The following is a 24171-nucleotide window of genomic DNA, read 5'->3' on the forward strand; positions in this document are numbered from 1 at the left end:
GACCAGAGAGCCAAAGCAGAAAGTAATCTTAGCTAGTGCTATGTGAATAAAAAGGCTTAAACCAGAATGAATTAAAAGCAGTAATTATCTGTTTGTAATCACATGCAAGGCTTTATTTAGGATGATATTGAGTCTTGTGGTAGTGCTTAATAGCTCATAAAGAGAAAAAGAAGAGTCTCTAAGTTACCTGGTTTTGGTTTTTTAAAAGCTTGGATATTTCAGATCATCTCACAGGTTTCACTTCTGTTTAAATAAATACAATCAGATCATTTTCTGTCAAAATAGGTATGGAAATTTTTTTGAAGGGGGGGGGCTTTGTGATTCACAAGGGAGAAAATTCTTCGCATAAGAGACAAGATACTTCTAATGATTCATTTAGATGTTGGTGTTGGTATTGCAGTTTGCCCTATATCACATTGAAAAGCAGCAGTTTGCAGCTATTAACGTAACCTGTGAGAACCTTGTCTTAATATACGACCCAATATTCAGAACTTCTTTGTGGAGTTTGAACATGTTCAAACATAAACCCAACAGCTAAGTTAGGAAAGAAACACTATATTTTTAATTTAAAGGGAATCAACAAAACATCACTATCATTAATTATTTTCTTCCTGGTTTTCAGAGGAAAAGCTGGTCTCCTGTAAAAGATACAGTGTTTCTTTTCCTGAACACAGCTTCAGACTCTCCTTTCTTCAGTCCTCCTGTTCCCCTCTCCCAAGATCATTCAGCTTCCTGTTTTTTTTCCATTTTCAAAAGTAACGGGATGACCAAATGAAGAGCGTGGTTAGAGTTTCACCTAGGAGTGCAAGCAGGGTCAGAATAATGAGCCTTGGCCCTACGTGGACATCTGCTAGGTATTCTACTCATTTATTCTGTGCCTCAGTTTTGAGAGGTACATCTATAACATATTTCTCCTGCCCCTGAAGCATTGTTTTTCTTATGAGATGGAACTTGGAGTATTCATAACTGCGCAGCATAGATTTTTTTGGTGCCTTAGGGGCCTATTTTGAAGTCACTTGTCTTAGCTGAGACTCCTAACTGCAAGGGGACTGCCTGAAATGTCCTGAAGCTACAGCCTGCGGTGTTACACAACAAGAAGCTTTCAAAGCTTCTGTGTTTTTCTGGGATGTCAGGGAAGATAGAAATGTGAAGTGTGACTGGTGCAGTTTGTCTGCCATGACTGACATCTGCTGTCAATTCAGGTATCTTCTTGTCTTTTGATTGAAAGAGCAGGAGATCTTTCCCCTGTGTTTTTTTAGGAGAACCACTACTGGAGGGAATTTGGATAAAAACTGTCATGCTTCCGGTTCTTGGTGCCTTCTACTCCTTTGAGGTGAAAGGATACAGAAGAGCCTGTTCTTCATAAGTCTACAATGATTGCTTGTTATAGTTAGTCAGAGAACAAATTCAGAGTGAATGCTGTGATGGAAAGATGTAGGGGTTGCCTAAGAAGTGAGTATATTCTAGGCAGTGAAGTGCAGGACTTTGAACAAGTTGAGGACTGTACAAAAATGAGTGACTAGGTAATGGAATGGTAAAAGTAATTTTACAGATAAAGTAGGGTAAATGTATATGGGGAAAAATAATTCTAAATTCATTACAAAATGATGGTTTCTGAGCTGAGTGGTATTACTGAAGGGCAAGATCTTAAGGTTGTGATACATAGTTCCAGGGAAATGTCAGCCCAGTGGTTAGCAGCAGCCAGCAAAGAAAATCAAATATTACAAATTATGCTGAAAAATCACGGTGCAAGCCACAGCCTAAATACTGTGTGTAGGTCTAGTCCCTTCATCTCAAAAAAGGATACGATAGAATTATAAAAGTTATGGAGATGGGCTACAAGGATGATCCGTCTGTATTTAGAATGACTGAGCATGAGTTGTCAGTCTGAAAAAGAGGCAACAACTTGGTGGGGATGGAGGGTGAGATACTGATGTCTGAGGAGTCATGAGTGTCATAGAATGAATAGGTATCAATCATTCACTCTCTTTTCCAGTTCAGGACCTAGCATCTATCAAATGAACCTAGCAGGAGCCAGATTCAAACAAAAAAAAAAATACTTGGATCTTCTTGCAACTTGTAGTAGACCCTGGAGCTCATTGGTAAAAGGTGTTGCAGTTGCTAAAAGCTGATGCAGCCACAAGGGACCACTGCAAAAGTGTATTAGGAGAAATGTGTCAAAGGTTACTAAGTTTACAAAACTGTATCAAGCTGAGGAAGTCCTCTGCACTGAAAACAACTGGCAGCTTGGAGACTATTAAGGGGAACGTGCATGTTTGCTTGCCCTGGTATTATCCTTTCCCACCAATACACTTATGGTCTCTGTGAGAAACAGGATGCTGAACTAGGTGGACCTTTGATATGACCAAGAAAGGTTATTTATGTGTTATTCAATGAAAACTAATGAATTACAAAAACTTCTTGAAGGGTACTTGTTTTGCTAGCAAAATATATAGTTTGCTACCCCAGAATTCCTCAGAAACTGGTGTTCTTTCATGTTTTTTGATGTCACAGTGTTGGCTACTGAAAGTGACTGCTTCCCACACATAGGCTGAGTGTTTGAATTAGTATTGCATGTAGGGAAAAATAACAGATAATGTTTTAAAAATAACTTCAGGAATGTGAACAGCAAAAATCAAAAGAAGAAGAAATTCTACAATCATTTCACAAATGGAAAGAGGAGGAAAAAGAGAAATTGGCTGATGAAATAGAAAAAGTGAAACAGATGTTTATGAAAGAGCTTAAGGAGTTATCTTCAAGAAATTCAACATTAGAAAATGTAAGTGATTTAAATTTTCCAACATTTTAAGGCATGAGTGCCTTACAGTAAAGGGTAGTGAACTTCATATATTTGAAATGTAGTGTCATCTTGGAGGTCTTCTTACAAAACTTTAAAAACAATGGTTGAATGATAGCCATAATTGTATCTTTGTATACTGGTACTTTATTAACATAATTTCAGTTCTTTTTTTAATAGCATTGTTTTGGATGAATGAATTATGTGTTCAGCAACTAAGTCATTTTTTTCTTATTCCTCAACCTATGAGTGCCTGTTTATAGATTAGTAGATATTGTTGTTATTGTTGCTGTCTGTTAGGCACCCATTATACTAATATTCTCATAACTGGCACGGGGACTAACCTCTTCATTATAGTCCTGACAGCAGAACTGCATACATTTTCAAAAGATGACCTGGAAATGCTTTCCAGAGTTTTGACTAGAAAGAGAATTGTAAAAGCATAGGTGGGTCAGAAAACAAATACGTAAGGCATTACCAGAGCAGCTTATATTTTGTAGCTGCTAGTTCCTGTGTATATTTGCAAGGTATATTTATGTTAGATGCATATATTAATTATTACATGGAATTTGATAAATGCTTAATTAATGAGAAATGCGAGAAGTGTCTGATGCAATCTGTGTAGTTATGTTTAAAGTAAATTTTGTATTAAATGCAGTTTTAGAGAACAAAGTCTGTATACATATTCAGGTCTTCATTTTCCCTCCCCCTCCTTTTAGCAACTGTTAGAATTACAAAAATCCAATATGCAACAAAAATCCAATTTAGGGACACTGAAAGACAGCCAAGAATTTACAGAAGAGAAACCTCAGAGTCCTCAGGATTATCACAGTGTGGTTAAACTTCTTGAAAAACAGGTAACACTGTAACTTAATGTATTGCTTTTGACAGACTACTTGTGTTAATTTCATTTTTTTACATCTCTGAGTAGGATTTTAAATCCGTAAGTAGAATTCTCATCCCTCTCAATGTCTGCAATAGCTGTTTTTAAAGATTTATTATGATTTAGTACAATCTCTATAATGAAAATCAAGGAACTATTTCCCTTATCCTTTATAAATAAATTGTTATTTATTTATTGATCTTCTCTTATTCTTTATTATTAAATGTATTTAGCTTTACCAAGTATGATTGCAGTTCAATTCCTGAAGGCTCTAACAAGCCATTTATGTCTGATGATCTGTGAGGCCACTTATGGAAAAATTGGAATTTTCCATTTTCCAAGATGAAAAAAAATCCTAAGAAACTTTCTGACAGGATTTGTCAACCTGTGGCTTTTGAGCCATATGAAGCACTTGAGCTTGTCAGGTGCAACTTCTATATCGGCACTGTATCATCTGACAAGCACAGATGCTGGTGCTAGTGCAAATCTGTTGGACAATCCAAAGTCCCACCTGTAGGAAAGACTGAGCTAGGAAGGGCCACCGAGGCCAAGGTCATTGCATTGTTCTGAGATTCGCCTGCCTATCCAGGTTGTTCCTATTTAAAAAAAAAAAAAAAAAAAAATTAGTTGTGAGGTCTTTGGAAATACCCACAAACCTTTTTAATCTTTTTTTTTTGATACTTTGAGACACGCATTATATATTTCATGGTTCTTGGGATGTGAAGGTTTTTGTATCATCATTGCTGGTATCATCCAGAAGTTTAGTCATTTCTGCTCAAAGATGTGGAAAACTTAGTGAGTTTTACTTCATGCTTTTTATTTCATCAAAGAAAATTCCATTCAGTCTAAAATTCATATGTTAATACTTTTTTAATCATCATTACACAAAATAAACTGTTAATGAGTGCTTGAAATGACATTATTTGGGGGGGAAAAACCCTGCTCTTACAACTCTTATTGTTAATACACAGAGATGTGTCAAAGTACTCATGTATTTCTCACTCACAGTCACTATGTATACAAATCAAGGAGCAAATGCGTAGTTTCTAGAACGATTGGTAAGAAAACCACACTCGGATGTATAAAACATGCTGATGACTGTTCTAGGTCTTAAATATGGGGTTACTCAAGTTTCATGTCAATAATCTTTCCAGTATTTATGCTTTATTTAGAAAAATAAAGCTGCATATATCGAACTAAATGGTAATGTGTTATTAACAAGAAATAAAGCTGCATATATCAGACTAAATGTTAAAGTGTTGTTAACAGGAATTAATATTGATTTCCTCTATGCAGGAAAGTAAGTGGACGTCTAGAATACAAGCCCTTCATCATGACCATGAGACAGAAAAGTCCCTGGTAAGTGGCACAGAAAACCACTTAAACTAAAAGGAGACTTTTTTTCTTAGTTTCTTAGCCATTCAGTAGTTCTTGATAAGCTGTAATACATCTGTTGGATTAGAAAGCCTAGATAATCAAGAGTTTATTAGAGTGTGTCCTCTTAGATGTATTTATTATCTCTTTATTTCTGATATGATAGGATCTTGATGTTTCAGTTAAGGCCAGGGTTGAAACGGAATTTTTCATTTAAGAATCTGGCAGGCACCTGAAACTGTATTTCTCTTTTGAAGATCTTACAACTAATTCTGTGAGCGTTGTGTTATACAGTGTTTTTCTGTGTTATGCAGATATGCTGGAGAGTTGAGATATAACTTGCTGACGTGTAGCTTTCATCTATCCCGTATCTTCTGCTACCATGGACCTATGGCATATGTCTCAATCTTTTTTTCTCTTTTCTATCATTTCTTTGCTGCTTTTTCTGTTCTAGCTTTCTAACGCAGGATCTGTTCAGCTTTTCCAAGAAAAAACACCATGGCATTTTATTTTGCATCAGTTTATATATTTTACTATACAAGGCTTTATTCCTCAGATTTTTTTTTATGTCTGCATTTCTTTTTAATCTCTTTCCTGCTTTGTTTCTCTTGCTTCTTTTCCTTTCATTTTCCTTTCATCTGCGTGACCATGTAAGAACTGAGCAGATCATAGTGGTCTGACCAATGCTTCTCCTCCTCTGGCAAGAAAGCAGTGGGGAGGAACCATGGAACATTCCCCAAAAAGGATGTAGTTAATGATACACCCACATACAATGCAAGAATAGAATAAGGGAGGAGTAACGTAAGTATTACTTTTGGGTTGGCGCACCTAAAATATTGTTCCCTTTCTTGTACATTCAGAGCTAATATATTAGGTTTATCATGCAAATTCACATCTCATCTCCTTAAAATATCATTATTTGACACTATAACCAAAACATTATTATAGCATCATATGCTTTGTCCTGCAATCTTATTTTTAGGCAATCTCAGAAATGTGTTTGTATGTCACTTTCTTTGTATTGAGATTTAGGTAGTCTTCCTTGTATAAATGAAAAATGATCCAGACAACTGTTTTGTAATATATGCAAGTCCCAATGAAATCACAGGAGACATTAAGTTTTTGCTGAAAAAAATGTTAAAAATATTTAAGCATGACACTTGCTTGTTTAAACTTTATAGCATTAAAATATTTTATATACTATTAATATGAAGTTACTTTTCTTCTGATTGCTTTCTAGCTACTGTCACAGATTGAGAAACTTAAATCATCACTGAGAGAAGACCTGAATAAAAATAACACCTTCTACAAGAGGAGGATAGAAGAATTAGGGCAGAGGCTTCAGGAGCAGAATGATCTGATTATTACTCAGAAGAAGCAGGTCTGTTTTGTGAAGCACTGTGTTTCAGAGAACGTAGGACACAGAGAAACATTTTGCTAGCATTTGGTCTTTGATGTATCTCTGGTTGCATATTTAATATTCCCAATTGGTAATAATCTTGCTGTAGTATTTTGGTTACGTTTTGGAAATTATGTTGATAAATAAGAATAGATCTGGAAAAGAGACACAGGAATGTAAACCAGGAATTAAAACACAATTGAGAAGGAAAGGCTGAATAAACCAAATGTTTTTAATAAATTCATCACAAAGTTAAAAGATTACTAGGTCGCAGTCACCAAAGACCTCTACAGATGAAAAATTTCTGATAGTGAACAGGATTTAATCTGCCACAAAATAATCGTAATGAGATCTAGTGTTTGAAATCTGAAAATACATGACTTCTCACACTAAAAATAAAGTATCGTATTTATCACTGTGATAATAATTAATTAAATTATTACCATATGAAATTTAACAAGAGCAAGTGCCGGATTCTCCACCTGGGACAGGTTAGTCCTGGTTATATGTACAAATTGGGTGACGAGAGGCTGGAGAGCAGCCTTGGGGAAAGAGATCTGGGGGTCTGGGTTGATGGCAAGTTGGATACGGGTCAACGGTGTGCCCTGGTAGCCAAAAGAGCCAGCTGTGTCCTGGGGTGCATCAAGCACAGCTTAGCTAGCCGGTTGAGCGAGGTGATTGTCCCACTCTACACTGCACTGGTGTGGCCTCATGTCGAGTACTATGTGCAGTTTTGGGTGCCTCAGTATAAGAAGGACATCAAACTATTAGAGTGTGTCCAGAGGAGGGCGACCGAGGTGGTGAAAGGTCTCAAAGGCAAGACTTAGAGGGAGCAGCTGAGGTCGCTTGGCTTGTTCATCTTGGAGAAGAGAAGGCCGAGGGGTGACCTCATCACAGTCTACAACTTCCTTAAGGGCAGGCAGCAGTTGGGGAGGTGCTGATCTCCTCTTGCTGGTGACCAGCTGTAGGACACAAGGAAATGGAATGAAGCTGCATCAGGGGAAGTTCAGATTGGACATTAGGAAAAGTTTCTTCACTGAGAGCGTGGTCGGTCACTGGAACGGGCTCCCCGGGGAAGTGGTCACAGCACCAAGCCTGTCAGAGTTCAAGGAGCATCTGGACGATGCTCTTAAGTCATATAGTTTAGTTTTAGGTAGTCCTGCAAGGAGCAGGGAGTTGGACTCAATGATCCTTATGGGTACCTTCCAACCTAAGATAGTCTATGATTCTGTGAAATTATTTGTTTGGAAATGAATTGTTTTTTCTTAAAAATATGCTTTTGTTCAAACATAACTGTAGATTTTTTGAGGTGATGGGTGGGTGAAGATCTGGGTAGTCTGGAGTTTAGACAATGGCATGATTATGCAGTCCTTACAACCTATTCCTCTATTAGATGGTGTGTTCTTTACAAATCAACATCTGATTTTACACATTTTTTTGAGATTAATGTGAAACCTATACTTAAGAGCTTAAAGAATTGGAAAGACAAATAATAGCTTTTACATCTCCACCTTAACAAATATGATAGCTGGAGCAATAGAGGACTTACTGCAAGAAATTTGTCTAGGATTAAAGTGACCTTTTAAAACAAAACAGTGTGACAACAGATATAAAATAGGTTCGGAGGGATCCGAGTTTGGTGTTTGTGAAATACAATTGTGAAGATTTACATTCTCAATCCCTAGAAGCTGGAAGGGCTTGAGAAATAGCTAACACTTTTGTAGAGTCCAAAGTGAATGGACAATGTATTGAGGCACTACTGCCTATGACCAAACTGATAAATAAAAGAGGACCAGGATCCAATATCTTGTGCCAGCTCCAGCTGACATTGACAGGGTTTAGCTTCTGCTTGGGGAATTGGAGTGCAGAACATTGTTTTAATGATACAGGATTCACAACTTTCCCGTTTCCTTTAGATCGAATTACAGCCAGCTTGTTTCCTCTATGCTCTCAGTTTTGTTCAGTGCATGTCTTGGGTGTCAAAGAGACAAAACTGTAGAGCAGACAGGAGAACTGTTCATACATTTAAAATCAATGTGTAATTAAGTGTTTTCCTGGAGTGAAGCTAGACTTGCAAAATGAACGTGAATTGCTGAAGCAGAAAGTATTGAAACTGGAAGTGCTGAAGTGGCCCATAACCCCACTCTCATTTCACTTTATAGCTTGTAATAACAGGGTGTACAAAGCATGAGTTCACATAAGACAACAAACAGAAATAAGTCTTCAGCATTCATTAAGCATGAATGAAATATACACTAAGCAGCAGAATAGAATTCCACAAAAGTAGTATTTTTATCCCCAAATCTTAAACAATAATTTCTGTTATGGAATAGTACTGAAACTAGGTATTATGTACTACATGTTCATTTCTAGATATTGATCGCTTACTTTTGTAACTATTCATGTATCTGTCTTTTCTCTTTTAGATAAAAGAATTGTCCACAAGATCAGTTGCAAGCATTAAACCATATGATGGTAAGTACAAACGGTAAGAAAAAGCAGATTTTGTTTCTAATTTCAGCAGCTTGGCTGAAACAAATGTTACAATTCATTAAAAAGTATAGACATCAACTTTACTAACTGAATATTGAAATCAAATCAGTACTGGCAATTTATTTGTGTTTCACAGGGTACCTACCTGTTTCCATGCCATGAATTGCGAAGTTCATGTTTTGCAGCTGTAAGGACTTCTAATGTACAAAGCTGATCGCTTGAGTAGTGAAAAGATGTGAAATATAGCAACTTGTCCTGGTTTCAGCTGGTGGGGGGGGAGAGTGAGTGAGCGGCTGTGTGGTACTTAGTTGCTGGCTGGGGTTAAACCACAGCACAACTCTATTTTGTATTATGTAAACAACTTTTGGCTTTGCTTTATGAAATGTAATTTTAATTGTTTCTTTATGCTTGACTGTCGTTAGGCTGCAGAACTCACAAAAGAGAAAATACTGAAAGAGTAGACAAACTTGATGAATTTGTCAGTTGAGATACAGATGTTCAGAGAATTTTAAGAACTCTGATATTTTCGTCTGTGCAATGCTTTAACATCTGAAGTCCATTACAAATAGCTAAACCTGATAATAGTGTTTTAGGATGTAGTCCTGTACCACAAACCCATATAGTTGATGCTGCAGTTGAAATAAGTTTATTGCAGTAGATGACAGCTGAATTAATTCTAATCCCAGTTTGGAAACCATCTTGCTCTATTAGCAAAATGTTTGCTTGAACTGAATCTAACAGTAGGGAGTGGGTTAGTTTCAGGAGAGGATAGTAATAGTATGGCTGTATGGCTTTTCAACTGGAGCTGGTCGTATTCAGCCACGCTGAAGCACAGGCAAGTATAAGACCATGGCACAGAAGCAAATTTGCTTCTAGGCCCCAAGCTGATCTGAGGAATGTAGAACTGAAGTGATAATTCACTCCAAAGCTACACTCTATACATGATATAGATAAGGTTTGTGCTAATTGGTATGAAGTGTGGATGCAGCAGATCCTCTTTGGGGAATACATGCCTTGATCAGGCTAGGCTTGATTAAGTAGGTTTGGGCCAAGTCGTCTTCTTTGGGACACAAAGACAGCATGATCTCATTCCAATTCAGTGATGATTTAATTTCTAGTTTCTTTTCCTGATTCTAGAAGTATTTAAAATGTTAAGCATAGATAAAGACATAGGTTTTATGTTGTGAAGGACCATTTTTTTTACTTTGTAAATGGTTTGTTTAATTTTTTCCCTGTTAAAGCCAAAAATGACATAATTTATAAATATGATTAAATGTTGCTACATTTAAGAATCTGTATATGTCTGTTATTGTTTACTATAATACATTTATTTTTTTACTTTTATGCCACTTTAGTGAATACTGCTGTAGAGCATCTTGAAGAATCTAAACCAAGTCTACCAGTGATGCATGGTAAGTTTTTTCATAGGTCCAGATCCAGTACTTTCAAATCTAACACTCTGTCTTCTCAAATGTGTTGCTTGTCAAATCATAGCTGTAAGAGTAGTTCTATTGAAAGAATGTAATTTGAGTTGCTTTGCTGTATGTCAGCACTGAGAATTCCTATCAAGTAATTGTAAAGATGCACTATTGAAAAGGATAAATCAAAACAAAAGAAAATTTGAGAATAATTCCTAGCACCTATATAGTATTGAAGCACCTTAAGGTAAATGAAACTAATTGAGGAAATAAAATTATGTTTTCTTATAGGAAAATATGCTTATCTGGTATATGCATATACTAGATAGGCACATGCATGTACTGGAATTTGTATAGGGAAGTATGTGAAGATGTTTGTTTATAAGTCTTGAAATACTGTGTTTTTCATGTGACTTCAAATGTCAAGGAGGAAAATATAGAAGAAATAATCAAAATAGACAATCAGCCCATCTAGATAGTTCTTCCAGAGTATATCTGTAGTTACATATAGATCATTATTTAGTTATTTTAACTTGCTGCATTGTGATACTGTTTAGAAGTAAGGGGAAGGGATAAACCTCTGTTTACATTGTTTTGTACTTTGTGAGAACAGTTGTCTTTTTTTTTTTCTCAGTATGCAGAGTAATGGAGAGTATTGTTACCATACCAATCTTCTGCAATTAATGAATTCTTTATTTTCATTTTAAGCAGTGAAGTAATGAAAAATGAACTTTGAGCAAGTAAAATGTTTAAATGTTAAAAACCAGTTTATTAATTTTAATTATTGAGTTATAATTATATAATTTTTTAAATTATTATTTATCTTAGTTTTAAAACCTGTCAAAGAGAGAAAAAATGTAATCTGTCTAAGAAAAATGTACAGAATTTTTCTTTTTCAACAAATTCAAAAAGTTATGAAAAGGCATATGGGGAGAAGGGGCAGTATACAACAAGCTTTCGATAACTTGATGAGGATTGGAAAACTGATGACTATAAAGTGTTGATTTCAAAATATTTGTTGTGACAAGGATTACTAAATGAAGGAAAATAGATTTTATTTATTATATGGTAACATTGTTTGAATGATACAGAGATTTCTTTCTAACCTATGCAACCCTAGTAGCTCATTGCTTGAAGCTTTTTAAGTGAAACTATATAGATGAAATGTTATGTGGAGAAAAGTAATAATACATTAAGTATACATTATTAGGAATAGTATTTTAAATCATCTAATTCTTTTTCATTCAAACCAGCTTCATTGCACCAACACAGTAGTGCTGGTTCTGGCTAAGAGATCTGGCAGCAAGTAGCTTAGCTATTGCCCTGAATTTAAGAAACAAGTTTTATGAAGAATATTGCTGCTAAGGGCTTACACACCAAGCTTGACAAGCATTGCTTTCTTAGTGCTTTTACTTTCACTTGTACTGAGGAGGAAGATAGTTCTGTGAACATTAGTATTTTCCATACTCTGACAATTTAGATCACCTCATTCAGATCTTTCCTGATTTCTTGCTGGTCCAAATATGAAGTTCGTGACACCTTGTGAAACCTCTCAAGATAGAAAAAGCTGTTCCTGCAATTGATATACAAAAGATTCACTATCAATTTATTATGAAACCTCAAAGAAGGTGTTTCCTTCAGATTCCTTTGCTGATGATTATTTTATTTATTTCTGCAGGTCTCTCTGTCCCCTTTCTTCCCTTCTGGATTTTTTTTAAACTTACCCTACCTAATTTCTGGATATAAAGGTTAGCAGAAGTTATAGTGTCTTTCCCAAAATTTGCAGGACTTCTCAAGGGATTGACTTACATACTGAATTAAGACATCATGGCCGCATCTCATGCCATTATGAAAATGAAAGCGCTTGCTGGTAACTTCTGTACACAAATTTATTTAGCACAGAGCATCTCTGAAATCACAAGAACTGTAGTTTTCCTACCAAATAATTGCCTGCATATGGAATATCTTCCTTCTTTTTTTTCTGTTTGAAAGAAAATTTATTCTGGAAAAGGCTCTCTAATGTGAACTTAAGGACACTTTTCAAAGTTGCTTGGAAGCTTTTGCATCCTAATATTCTGCACATCTTAAATCTGTTCTGAAAAGATACCCGAATTACAAATGAGGTATCTTAGGTGTAAAGTAGTGGAATAACTGTGTTAGCTTGGTGCTTTTGTGTTAACGTTCCTAATTTCTTGTGATAGCTAATAGTGTGCCTTGAATGCCATCCTGGCTGACCATTCTTCTGTCTGTTTCTAAACTAGCTGTAGGGTTTTGTGCAGATATAACTTAAGTCTTATTTTCAAAGATTACTTCAGTCTCACAAAAAGGATTAATTATGATTTTTTTTTTTAAGAAATCATATTTTAAAATCAGGCTTTGGCTCCTATATTACTCTTGAAATGTTTGTTAGGTGAATAATACTAGGTGGAATTGATGACAGTAGTTAAAAAGCAAAGATATTAATTAGATTGTCCATTAAAACCTATGCCTCAGTCTTCAAACATGGTGTGGACTAAGGCCCGACTGTCATCAGGGACATAGCTGAAGCATCTGAGGAAAATTTAGTCAAAGTAGTCTTCCTAGACAGTTAACAAAGAAAAGTGGCACCTTCAGAGTTTGGTTCAGCTGAAATAAGATCTGAATTGCTCTTTGAAGTTGCCTGTGTCTCTTCGTTGACTGTAGAAGGAGTCTGAGATGACTAGGCTCCTAACTTAGAGGCCTCAGGTAAGTGTCAAAAATTTATTGTATTTAAGAATATTGGTTTAAAATTAATATTTATGCTGCTTATGTGCAGTATATGGCTTCCCATTGATTAGTTAGGAGGAAAATATATGAAGTGCATTAATGCAAAGATGACAGTCAAAATTACAGGTATCACAGATTAAGTCTGGCAGCTCTTTGGATGTGAAATTTGAGTATAAATTAAAAGAGTACATAATGACTATAGCCGTGGCTTACATTCCTTACATTTTTTAAGAAGTGCAGCAATTTACAGCAAATAAGTTTTACATTTTATCCTGGGTTTTCATATTGCAAGTGCATAGTGCTTACTATAGGGTGATACTCCACTATAGATAATACTAACACTTCTGTTCAGGCTAAAAGTTCTTTAGCATTTCATATTTCAGAGCAAATAGACAGGATTTCTCCTTTAAATGTTGACCATAATACTGCTTTTCTAATAATACTGTCAGAATATTGGGGGTTTATAAACTAGTAGATAAGAACAGACAAACAATATATGATATGCTTGAAATATATACAGCCTGAATTCTTCATTATTGTTAAATACATTTTCCTATTCCACCTGCACAGAAATTGTCTCCAGATATTACTTAAAACAGATATTTAATGTTTTGTCAAAGTATGCCAGGCACATAATTTTTCAGTAGTATAATTATCCACTGAAGAAATTAAGGCAACCTGTACTTTTGATATCTCTCATCTATCTGTCCACACATATTAGCTGGCAGAAGAGATATGCTGGAAGATGTGGGACGACAGACATATAATTGTGCAGGTCATCTCAAGGTTGCTGGCCTTAATGACGGCTAGTATTAATATGGCTGGATTCAGGCCAGTGAGATATAAGTACGACCAGCCTGCATTAAGACTGGTGTTGGAAGACGCCATTTAGTTAGGTTCAAGCCTGAGGCTGACAGGAACCATTCTTCTGAGGATAAAGGTAGGGCTAGGTTTGGGACTGAGGCTGGCTGATGACACACGGGGAGGATGTGTTTGGAATTTGCCACTGGGCTAGGTATAGGATTTAGCAATACTGTGCGATTATTGTCAGGTGTGGGACTGTTGGGGGGGACTGAATGAATTGGCTTTGGAGTTAAGGTGGTTCATGCCAGCAGAAGGAGAAGGGTCTGGCGGGGTCTGCAAAGGGCTGGTATCACCCAGAGACATCTGGTTATTGCTGAGCCAAGGTTTTACAGAGATCACTGAGCTTGGGTTAGGGTTAGGATTGGGCTTAGACAGATGTCGATTGGAAAAGAGCCTTACGGTCAAGTTAAGAAGGATCAATTAAGGAGGGTAGCAGCAGCAGAGCCTGACTGAATAGGTTTAAGTATGAAGCTGAAACTTATCTCTATTTTATAGCCAATAAAGGTGTGGAGATGAAAGCCAGGGTTCAAATTTGTCAATGAACAAAGTATGATTGAGGTTGCAATGTAATCTGGTGTAATTTCCAATTCAGATGCAACCTCATTTATACTTTGTTCATTGATGTGAGGCCTCCCGCCTTGCTTCAGCCTCCTGGAATCCACTTCCAGTAAGGCAAGAACACAGCTGGGGTGTTCAGCTGGAGTGGGGAACTGGGAAGTGAGTAGGAGCAAGTGATTTATTTCTAGGTTTGAGTCCAAAAAGGAAGGTAGCGGTCTGTCTATGTTCAACACTCAGGCCAGGATGAAAGCTAGGAGTAAGATCCTTCCCAGCAAGGTCTGATGTTATAAATGTTGATGTAGAGCAGTGGTTTAGGTTTAGGGCTGATAATTGACAGGAAGGTAACTGGCTCTACTTAAGTCAGAAGTTGTAGTGATTACTTGTTTAAGGCTAACATTGGATTGTGGCTTGGTGAGATTTTGGGCAAAAAGGTTGGGTGAATTAGAGGAGGTTACAATAATGTGGAGTAGTTAGGATTTCAGTCTGCATCAGCAGCATTGTTTTAGATTTGAAGTTAGCAAAAAATACTTTGTACAGTTTTGAGGTCTAGTTGGGTAGTCAGACTTAAATGATTCCTAAAAATAAGCTTGGTTATATTTAGATGCTGGTGATTTCAAGGTTGTGTACTAAGGTTAAGAGGTGAGAGGTCTGATCAGATAGCTAGAAAAAGCACATCTTTAGTAAATGTAAGGAGAGTGCTCCTTAAGGGGGGTGATCTCCACACCTGTCTATAAACCAGAGGAGTGGTGAACCAAGCTGCTTTTTCTTGCATTTGATTCTAACATGATGGTTAATAAATGTCTCTTAGAATATGTGTACAGTAAAGAGAAGGAAAATGCCTGCTTACATTGGAGAAATTGGTGTTTCCAGATGTTGCACTCCCCCATGTCTTAGCATTCTATCTCCTCTGTCATCATGCAGTGAACAACAATATTGCACGTAACAGTAATACATTTTGGTTTTGCTCTTGCAACTATTCTTTTACTGATTTTTAACTTCCTCTGTTTCTAGTATACTGAGGAAGAGAAGCATGTGCCTTTATACCAGATCTGCAGATTCTTTTAATGTCTGAGTTCTGGGGACTGGGCTTTTCCTGTTAAATTAAGTTACCTGACAAGGGCTTGTGCAGAGAGGAATCAGCTCCTCTAAGCAGATTGCATTTGAGTAAAGTACAGGTAAAACAAGTATAGATTTAATCCAAATACACAGCAACTGGCTTACTGGCTAGTAGGTCCAACCAAAAAACTCAGACACCTCGATGCCCATGCAGCTAAATTAAATCCCCCCAGAACATCTCATCCGTGCTTCAGGCTCTGTCCTCCAAAACAGGCTCACTGCAGGCTTTTGGGAATGATCCCAAACTGTGCCTGAACATTGTTTTGGAGAACGTTAGTTGGTGCAGGGCAGCAGTGTGCCAGGAGCAGTAGTGTGGAGGATCATGTTCCGGTGCCCAAGAATGCTCTGGCCGCTGTTAAATCTTACAGCCTTAGAGACTAAAAGATCAGAAGCCTATTTGTCTCTCAGTGTTTTGCTTTTAAGTGTTTCCATAACATATATTGACATTTGCATCTTGTTAGCATCTTGTGATGGTATAAGAAACATTTTTTTAGAACTTCTTATTTAGTGCAAGTTATATGGGAGCAAATCTTAAAGTCTGGTAACGGCCTTGGAAAAGCAGGTGTGAGGCTGAATATAGTCACAATTATGGAAAGCATGGAGAGAGCAGCTGCCATAACCAAGTATTTACACCACCAGTTTTAGTCCCTTTCACATGGGGAATATTGGAGATGTGACAGTAAGTGTCACTTAGTTCCAAGTGCTCATTTCATTGTGTTTACCCATCACAGTGCATCCATGGTTGTACCTAATTTTACAAGAAGTGCTGAAGAGCAGAAATCTTTAATGCAATGTCACTTCCTCCCCTTCTACCTACACAGTGTAACAACCATTTATAGTGCAAAAGGTTTCTTGTGAAGGTTGGGGCAAATGTATGTTGGCCCAAAATATTGGCCAATAAATTGTTTTCTCCTATACTGCCAGTAGTTGAATATTTGAAGTATAGTTTGCACATCTCTGTTTTTATTGGAAACCCTAGAAGAAACTGAAGTTCTAGTTTTCATTAAAATAAGTTAATTTATGGAAAGTGAATTTTTAATAGTCTACATATAAGCATTTTCGTGCATCTCATATCTGAAGTCTATAAAATTGTAAATAAACTGTACTTTGGCTTCATTTATATAAAGCAAATTGTACCTGACAGCCTCTAGAATGATAATTTCAATGTGTTTAGGAAGCTGTTTTCAGCAGAGGACATTTCAAGATTTCTTTAAAGCACATGATAATACTGAATCTCACTGTATTGGAGCGCTTGAAAATTTTTTTTATTGGTTTTATTGGAAATTATCATATCTATCTATATATAAAATTTCTGTCTTGCACATATGGACTCAGTAATTAATAATTCTCTGGAGTAATGAGTTAACATTTTTTCCATATATTTTTGAGGGTTTCTATGTCTGACCATTTCACTTGCCTTTTGTAAACTTTTAGTATCAAATTGCACATAAACAATATTTTTAAATAAATTTTAAAATGAAAATGCTTCTTATGAGAAATGAATGACAGTATTCATTTACTTAATCCTAGGTGGCCTTGTCATTGTAGGTGCCTAAAAACATCCCACCTGGCCTCTGCCTGCCATTCCAGAAGGGCATGGGTTTTTCTATAGTTCTGCGACGTATCAGCCAGCCCTGTGCTGATGGCTTAAAACTCTGATATATCTGAGATGACGCTAGACACCCATGTTTGGGCAACTGAATCACTCCTGAAGTGACTATTGTATTAGGGTGTCCTCTACAAAAATGTACCAGCAAGGCAGTGAAGAGGCATGCTGCACTGGGTTTGTGATTGTTAAGCAGGTTGTCAGCAATCAGGAAAGTTGACATCAGTGTATTTTTTTTGCCTAACTTCCCGCTCTGGACCTTGACCTTCTTCTGTCCTGTTTGTCTGGTGTTCCTGTTCTTCCTCGTTATTAGAGCAGGCACCCTTGGTGCATATGCTGGAGCCCATAGAGGAGCTTTCAGAAGAGGAAAAAGGTAATGGTTGATTCAGCTCAAAATACAGTGGCATGTGTTTCTTGAAAAAAAAAAGTAAATATTATTTGATACCTACAGTATTTTTCATTGTATTGCAGTATGCTTATGTGATTTGGGTGGGAACATTCCTTGTTTGTGTCAGTCTCCTGTTTGCTATTGGTGCTTGTAAATATTATGATTTCCCTAGCCAAGTGCAATGTTTTTATGAAAATCTGGCTAACTCTTTAAAGCAGGCATATTCCATATGTCTAAAGGCACTTGAGCTAAGCAGAGCAAAAATGTTTTATGGGGAGTACCCCCTTACTAGGAAATTTTTAGTGCTGATGCTATTGCAATGTGTGCTCACTTCTTTTTCAAACTCTGCATAAGAGGATAAAGAGTTCAGATAGAAGGCAGTTGGTGGTGGAGGTTGAAGCTGCCTACTTCCATAAATGCACCAAAGATACTTCTGCAAGTAATCTTAGTTACACCTACTTCTAAGCAGCCACAGCTCCAGCCAGAGTTGTGCAATTCTGAATGAAATTATGTATCCCAGTGTTGGCAGCTGTTCTTCTGCTCCATCTGAAGAAAACTTGGAGAAGGCCACATTTACAGTGACAGAACAGAAAGCGTTGGTTCATCCTGCATGGTGTTCTCCTGAAGAAGGCTAACATTACTTCAGGTTAAACGCCAAATAGCTCAATAGCGTAATAATCTGTACTGTGGGCAAAAATCAAAATCAGTCTTGAACTTTATAGCCAGTGAGTTTAAATTTTGAAGGAACGATGCTGTTTTGAAAACAAAATTGTTGCTTGAATACATCTGTGCATAAGTGAGAGGTTTCCCCAGGGAAAATCCAGTGACTCTGAACAATCTGAAATAAAGACTGCTTGCATTTTTGCCGTTCTTTCTGCTGTTTCTCTTGCTTGCCGTCTTCTCTCTTGATGGATTGTCTTTGATTCTTCTGCTGTGCCTAAAGGCATGGCCTGCAGTACAAAAGAGAGAAAGAAAGAATGTGGTCTGAAAAGATAGACCAAGATTTTTTTGTTTTCGGTGGCAGTCATTTGTAAGGGAGAGTGTGAAAATTCTTGACTTGGCACATTATTTCATAGGATTATGTAGGAGCTGAGACAGTGGACCAGACTTAAGGTCTATTGTCTCCAAAGTTGTTAAACCTAGTATTTAGGGTTTTTTTAAAAAAACAAAAATGAATAAGAAAACAGTTCCTTAAATAGTTGTCTCTGGCAAAGAGGATTTATCTTGAGTTAATTAGCAAGAATTAATACTGTCATTAATTAGGATAATGCTGGATAGTCTTGTTACCCATATTAGTATGTAGTCATTATGAATTTAAAAATTATTTTAGATGAATCTATTTTATTGTAAGGATTAACATCTGAAAGGGACAGGATTTTCAGAAGGCTCCTTGGAGCTTTCCACTTTAAAATGTCTCATGTCTAGCTTTCTGGAAGGATTTCATACTGCATAATGTGCCTTTTCCTGACTGGGGATAGTCTGATAGTGCTGTGTTTCCTCACCGACCAGTAGCTTGCCTCTTCTAGGACTCAGCTCTCCAACCGAATCATTTTTGATCCCACCTCTGTCAGGGACTGAGTTGTCCACACAGATCCCCAAGCCAGATAAGATTTCAGCCAGATTCTGTCCTCTTCAACACAGATCTGTTAGTATGGTAGCTGGACTCTTTCTCAGAAAGTTTTCATTACCTACAGTTCTTTCCACGATCCATTGGAGGCCACTCTCAAAACAACCTAAATATCATTTGTGTATCTTGAGGCTTTTTTGGGTCCTCTTCAGGGTGCTTGTCTTTCCCTTAAAGAAAAATGAAAAGTAAATGGAACTGCTTTTTAAGCAATCATTTAAAAATAGAAGTGGCACTTTTGTTCTGAAAGAAAGCATTTGAAAGTCACAGTATGGAATTACTCCTTCTTTTATGTCGTTGTCTGTGGGCTGGCAAATGACTCTGCTGCCCTGTAAGGCATGCTGGACAGAGACAAACTCCTGCCCAACATTTAGCTTTTATTTCAGGGGACGAAGTTGGGAGTGTGGTTTACAGCAACCCCTCTGTGTATGCTTTGCCAGCTTTGCTGACCACTGCCAGACAGGAGCAGCTACTGTGGTCCCACAGAGTATTGGTTCTCTTGGTAGAAGTGGCATTCAGTAAAATTTCATCTTGCCAGGGACACGTTATAGGCAGGTTCCAAATGGGTATGTTTTGCTTCTTTACTCCTCTGTATGACCCTATAATACTTTGGCCTAATTTAAATGTCAGTCTTTAATTTAGATGGAAGAATCTGTCTAGATGATTCTTTATTTCTTGCATAAGAGTTCATGTCATTACTGACGCTTAAAGCAAGGGAAAGAGACACTTAAAGCAAGGGAAACTTCTTTGTCTGCTTTTAAGTATGTATGGTGTCATAGAGCTGCATAGAAGAAAACACGACACTGAACTTTGTCCCTGAAAGAGTTTTGATATAAGTATTATCCATCATGTATTTTCTGTGAAACTGTCTGCCTCAGACTAAGGTTTTGTCTTTACCAAGACTTTTGAAACTGTTAAAACTTTCCAAAGATTTTATTTCAGTGGGTGTTTTTTTATCAGAGGACATTACGTTGTTTTAAGCTCTTCTTGAGAACAAGTTTGTCATATACCTGTTCTAATTCCTGCTAGAGTTCAGCTTTGATTTGAAATACCACTTTTAGAGAACTTAATTATCAGAAGATAGTCTTTCTTTATCAGAAGTTTCCAAGTACAGTTCTAAAAGCAGAGAACTTTGTTGCTAGATATTCAGGCATGTATCTTTACAGTGATTCTGTAACAAGAAAAATAGAAGATGCTTGTGATGGTGAGTATGAGGTGCTGAGCTATAGATTCCAAGTGGGCTGACTTTTGTAAGCTAGCCCAAGATTTTAAAGAGAATACAATTCCATATAGACAAAAAGCGCACATGGCTGTCTATGGTGTTTCTAAAAAATGCATGCTTCAGTGCAGTTTTTAATTGTCTTATGTACTGTGGATTTTTCAAATGTCTCTGAAATGCATTTTTCCATTCTTATTTCAGAAATTGAGAAAGGTGATCATAAAACAGGTAGAAGTAACCACTATTTAATAAATGCTTTGAAGACTGATCCTTCTTTAACTAAAGAATTACGAGTTGTTTTGGAGCAAGCCCTGGAGGAGAAGCTGGAATCCTTGGGAATTAAAGCAGTAAGATTATTTTGAGTTATTTAAAAGAGGGATAATCTTTGTCGCACTTTGTTGCTATTCTCTTTCTGTTTTGTACCACAACGCTCAACCTATAAAATCCAAAGCTGAATTTCCACATGTTATAAATAAGTGCAGTTCATTAACCTGAGAGGTTGTCCATCAAATTACAGCTGTGGAGGATATGGCTATACCTGTGGGCAGTGTTACCAACTTCTGTGATTTTTCTACAAGCTTTGAGATATTCGAAGTTTAAAAGAGTGTATATGATTGTAGGATATAAATCCCAGAAATAATAACCCCTGTGTTTACAATACTATTTGTTTCCTTAGGGTGTTCGCGGTATCCCAAATGATCACTTAAATAAAATTTTGCGTGCTATTGAATCTGCTAGAGAATGCAAACAGAAGCAAGAGCCTGACATTCACCGAATTCGAGAGCATCTTGAACGCCAAGTTAGCTTTAGGGTTGAAGAGAAATCATCATCTTGTAATAGACCTGTTTCCTGTCCTCAGCTTCCTTCAGAAGGTTTAAAATGGTTTTGGTTTTTGTTCATTCTCTTACATTTTATAAGTGCTATTTAAGGTTTTATTTAGCAACGTTTCTCTATAGCTGCTTTCATAACTTTTCATACAAATATTCTATATAGTTATGGCCAACTAAACAGTTTCCTTTAAAGGGTTCTTGACATTGTGTTTAACTGCAGAAATCTTAGCTCCTATATTGGCAAGATACATGGTAACTCTGAACTGCTTTGAAGAAAAAAAATACTTTTTTTTTCTTCTCTTTTGTAAAACTATAATCTACAGCAGAGACATCTTTAATTTTAGAAATTAAATATAAAAGATACCAAACATTGCTTCTAGTAATGAGATAGATAACATCTCTTGTAGATAAACAGAAGTTCAATCAATTGGGAATTTCATCATTTGCCACACCACGAAAACCAGTAAAACGGTCTTCAACAGCTGTCCGCCCAGCTGAACAAAGAACCACCATCGCTGAGAATACATCTACACCAAAGTAAGAGATGCTTTTCTCATAGTACTCATATGAGTTTGGGTTTTTGTGACTGACGCGAACATTTCCTGCTAATATTGTAAGAACTGAGCAAAGAATTCACATTACTTCTATATAAACTTTATGCTTACTTAGTTGACTGTCAGTCTTGAAATAACTTGTCTTGTTATTTTTAGATCCAGGAAGCTTTTTGGAAATGGAGGTTCCAGGAAGACATCTAGCATCACGTATGATTTGTTCCCTTGTATTTTTGAAGAAAACATTTCTTTTGACTGAATATTCACATGCTTGCCACACAAAAGCTATTATTAAGCTAAAATTATAAACACTTTCTGGACTGCGTATTTCATATTTTATTTTAAAGTATTATTCCATTTGAGTGTGTTGTTATAATCCCTGAAAGATAGCATGTTTTCCTTTCAGCAGATGTATTCTTTGTTATGAACAAGAGAGGGACTTCCTTTAGTTTCTTTCTCAGATGCTTTTTCTGACCCAGTTAAAAGCAGCTAAATACTTTGGTGACCTAATTTTCAGTGTATCGATATTTTCTTACTATGACCAAAATTAAGCACAATATTCCAGATTCCACTCACATCAGGTACCTTACTTTGTAATTTCCTGCACTGAAAAGTTCCTAAGTTATTTTCATCTAACAAAATGTCAGAACAGACTTTCTGTGGTGCAGATTCCTTGACCCTGAACTTTGCTCTCCCTGCTGATCCATGAAAGCCTATCTTTGTTTGCCTGGCAAGACTTGTTATATATTGGTCTAATGTTTTGTAAAGGTAGTTGCATAGATGGGAAATAGTCATGTCTATATAAGAGATCATTTTGTGATAACTTCCTGAGTTTACTTAGCAGCGTGATTTCTTTTAAATAGTTTTATGGATAGTTAGAATTTATGGGAGCTCCTGGTTTTTTCACATAAGAAAAATGCACATTATTGGAAAGGAAAATACAAGGAAGCTTAAATATGTCTATAGCAGTGCAGTCACTGAAATGCAGTAAGTCCTTAGATTGTATGTGTTTTTGCTTAGAACTCCACCATTCAGTTCAGAGGAAGAAGTAGATGAAGATGATATTGAACAGTCTTACATATCACCAGAATTATTGAAAAAGCAGTCAAAAACATCAAGCAACAAAGTCAGTGCTTTTCAGAAGGCTTCTGGCAAAAGTGATATGGACGGGACGGAGGAAAGTGGAATTGAAGAAACTGGAACACCTGCCAAAACTTCAAAAGGTTTTTTCACTACTTTTGTATATGCATGTTGTAACAGCTATGCATGATTTTGCATTTCCTGATATATTTCTGTGTTAGAAAACATAATGAAGGCAGACTATCTAGTCTCAAGTATATATTTGTGTGCACTTTATGTTTTTGCTAATGTGTTTATATTAATATAGTACTTGAAGATGTCAGTTCAAATTAGATTGTATCATGCTGTTTTATATAAATGCAGAAAAAGAGACAATCTCTGCCTCAGCGAGACTTCTTGTACTTATTTTTACTTCGTGGAAGATTTCTAGAGGGTTTACAGTAAAGTCTCTTACTTGTGAATGGAAACTGTCAATATAATTTTTTATGAACTTTAGGAACAGTTATTCAAAAACTGACCGAACAAGTTGGAAAGAGTCTTTCTAACCATGGAAATAAGAATAAACCAGCTGGAGGGATTAATGTTGCACAAGCATTTATTAAGAAAGAAGAGGTGAAAGAACTGAAGGTATCACTTTTAATAGTCATTATTATTTCATTAAGTAATCGAAATATATATATATATGTTACTTTTTTTTTCATGCTGAAACCATCTTGGTGCAGTGAAGAACTTAATTCTGAAAGAGGGTTTTGGAATTACAGAGCTAAGTAGTGTTTTTGGGTATGTCTGCACTGATATATAGAAAAGTGCTGGCAAGTGAGCTGTGGCAAGTGACCTCTTCATCCGCAATGCTTATTAGCTTATACCATGACTGTTTTGGATCACTACAGCTAGCCCGAAGTTTGGGCACAATTGGTATCATTTTTATCTCCTATGCTAGCAGCATAGAGAAAGCCCTTCTTTACTTGCTTTCCTAGTATCTTTTTAGATGGAGGAAAAAATGAATTTGCTTATCTAATATTTTAAGATATTTTTATTTCTAGAGCTTTATCTGATATGGAACAGATGCATTTTAATGAGGGGAAAAATTCAATTTTTTGGTATGGTCTTTCTTCTGCTGCACCTATTTACAATCATATGCTGTTTTCTGACTGCATCAGATCTATCACTGATGTCTGTCCGTTGAGTATGGCATGTGTTCACAATCAGAATACTAACACAACTTA

General features: G+C 36.5%; 1 protein-coding gene across 4 annotated transcripts in view; it reads left to right on the plus strand.

The window, feature by feature from the left end:
- Window positions 1-24171, plus strand: part of DZIP1 (DAZ interacting zinc finger protein 1) — a 41490-nt gene that overhangs the window by 12001 nt on the left and 5318 nt on the right. For 3 of the 4 annotated variants that reach the window (XR_012652910.1, XM_075045961.1, XM_075045959.1), the window contains exons 6-18: window positions 2618-2779; window positions 3517-3654; window positions 4977-5039; window positions 6295-6435; window positions 8880-8928; window positions 10302-10358; window positions 17567-17626; window positions 20686-20831; window positions 21161-21356; window positions 21722-21851; window positions 22025-22075; window positions 22886-23088; window positions 23442-23572. Coding sequence is in view for 3 of the 4 variants with exons in the window: in XM_075045961.1 (XP_074902062.1) it covers window positions 2618-2779; window positions 3517-3654; window positions 4977-5039; window positions 6295-6435; window positions 8880-8928; window positions 10302-10358; window positions 17567-17626; window positions 20686-20831; window positions 21161-21356; window positions 21722-21851; window positions 22025-22075; window positions 22886-23088; window positions 23442-23572 (1527 nt within the window). In the remaining variant the exon portion in view is untranslated. The remainder of the gene's footprint in view (window positions 1-2617; window positions 2780-3516; window positions 3655-4976; window positions 5040-6294; window positions 6436-8879; window positions 8929-10301; window positions 10359-17566; window positions 17627-20685; window positions 20832-21160; window positions 21357-21721; window positions 21852-22024; window positions 22076-22885; window positions 23089-23441; window positions 23573-24171) is intronic. The other variant, XM_075045960.1, reaches the window with a different exon arrangement.

Source organism: Buteo buteo, chromosome 14 (genome assembly GCF_964188355.1).
Source record: "Buteo buteo chromosome 14, bButBut1.hap1.1, whole genome shotgun sequence".
Classification (NCBI taxonomy): Eukaryota; Metazoa; Chordata; class Aves; order Accipitriformes; family Accipitridae; genus Buteo; species Buteo buteo.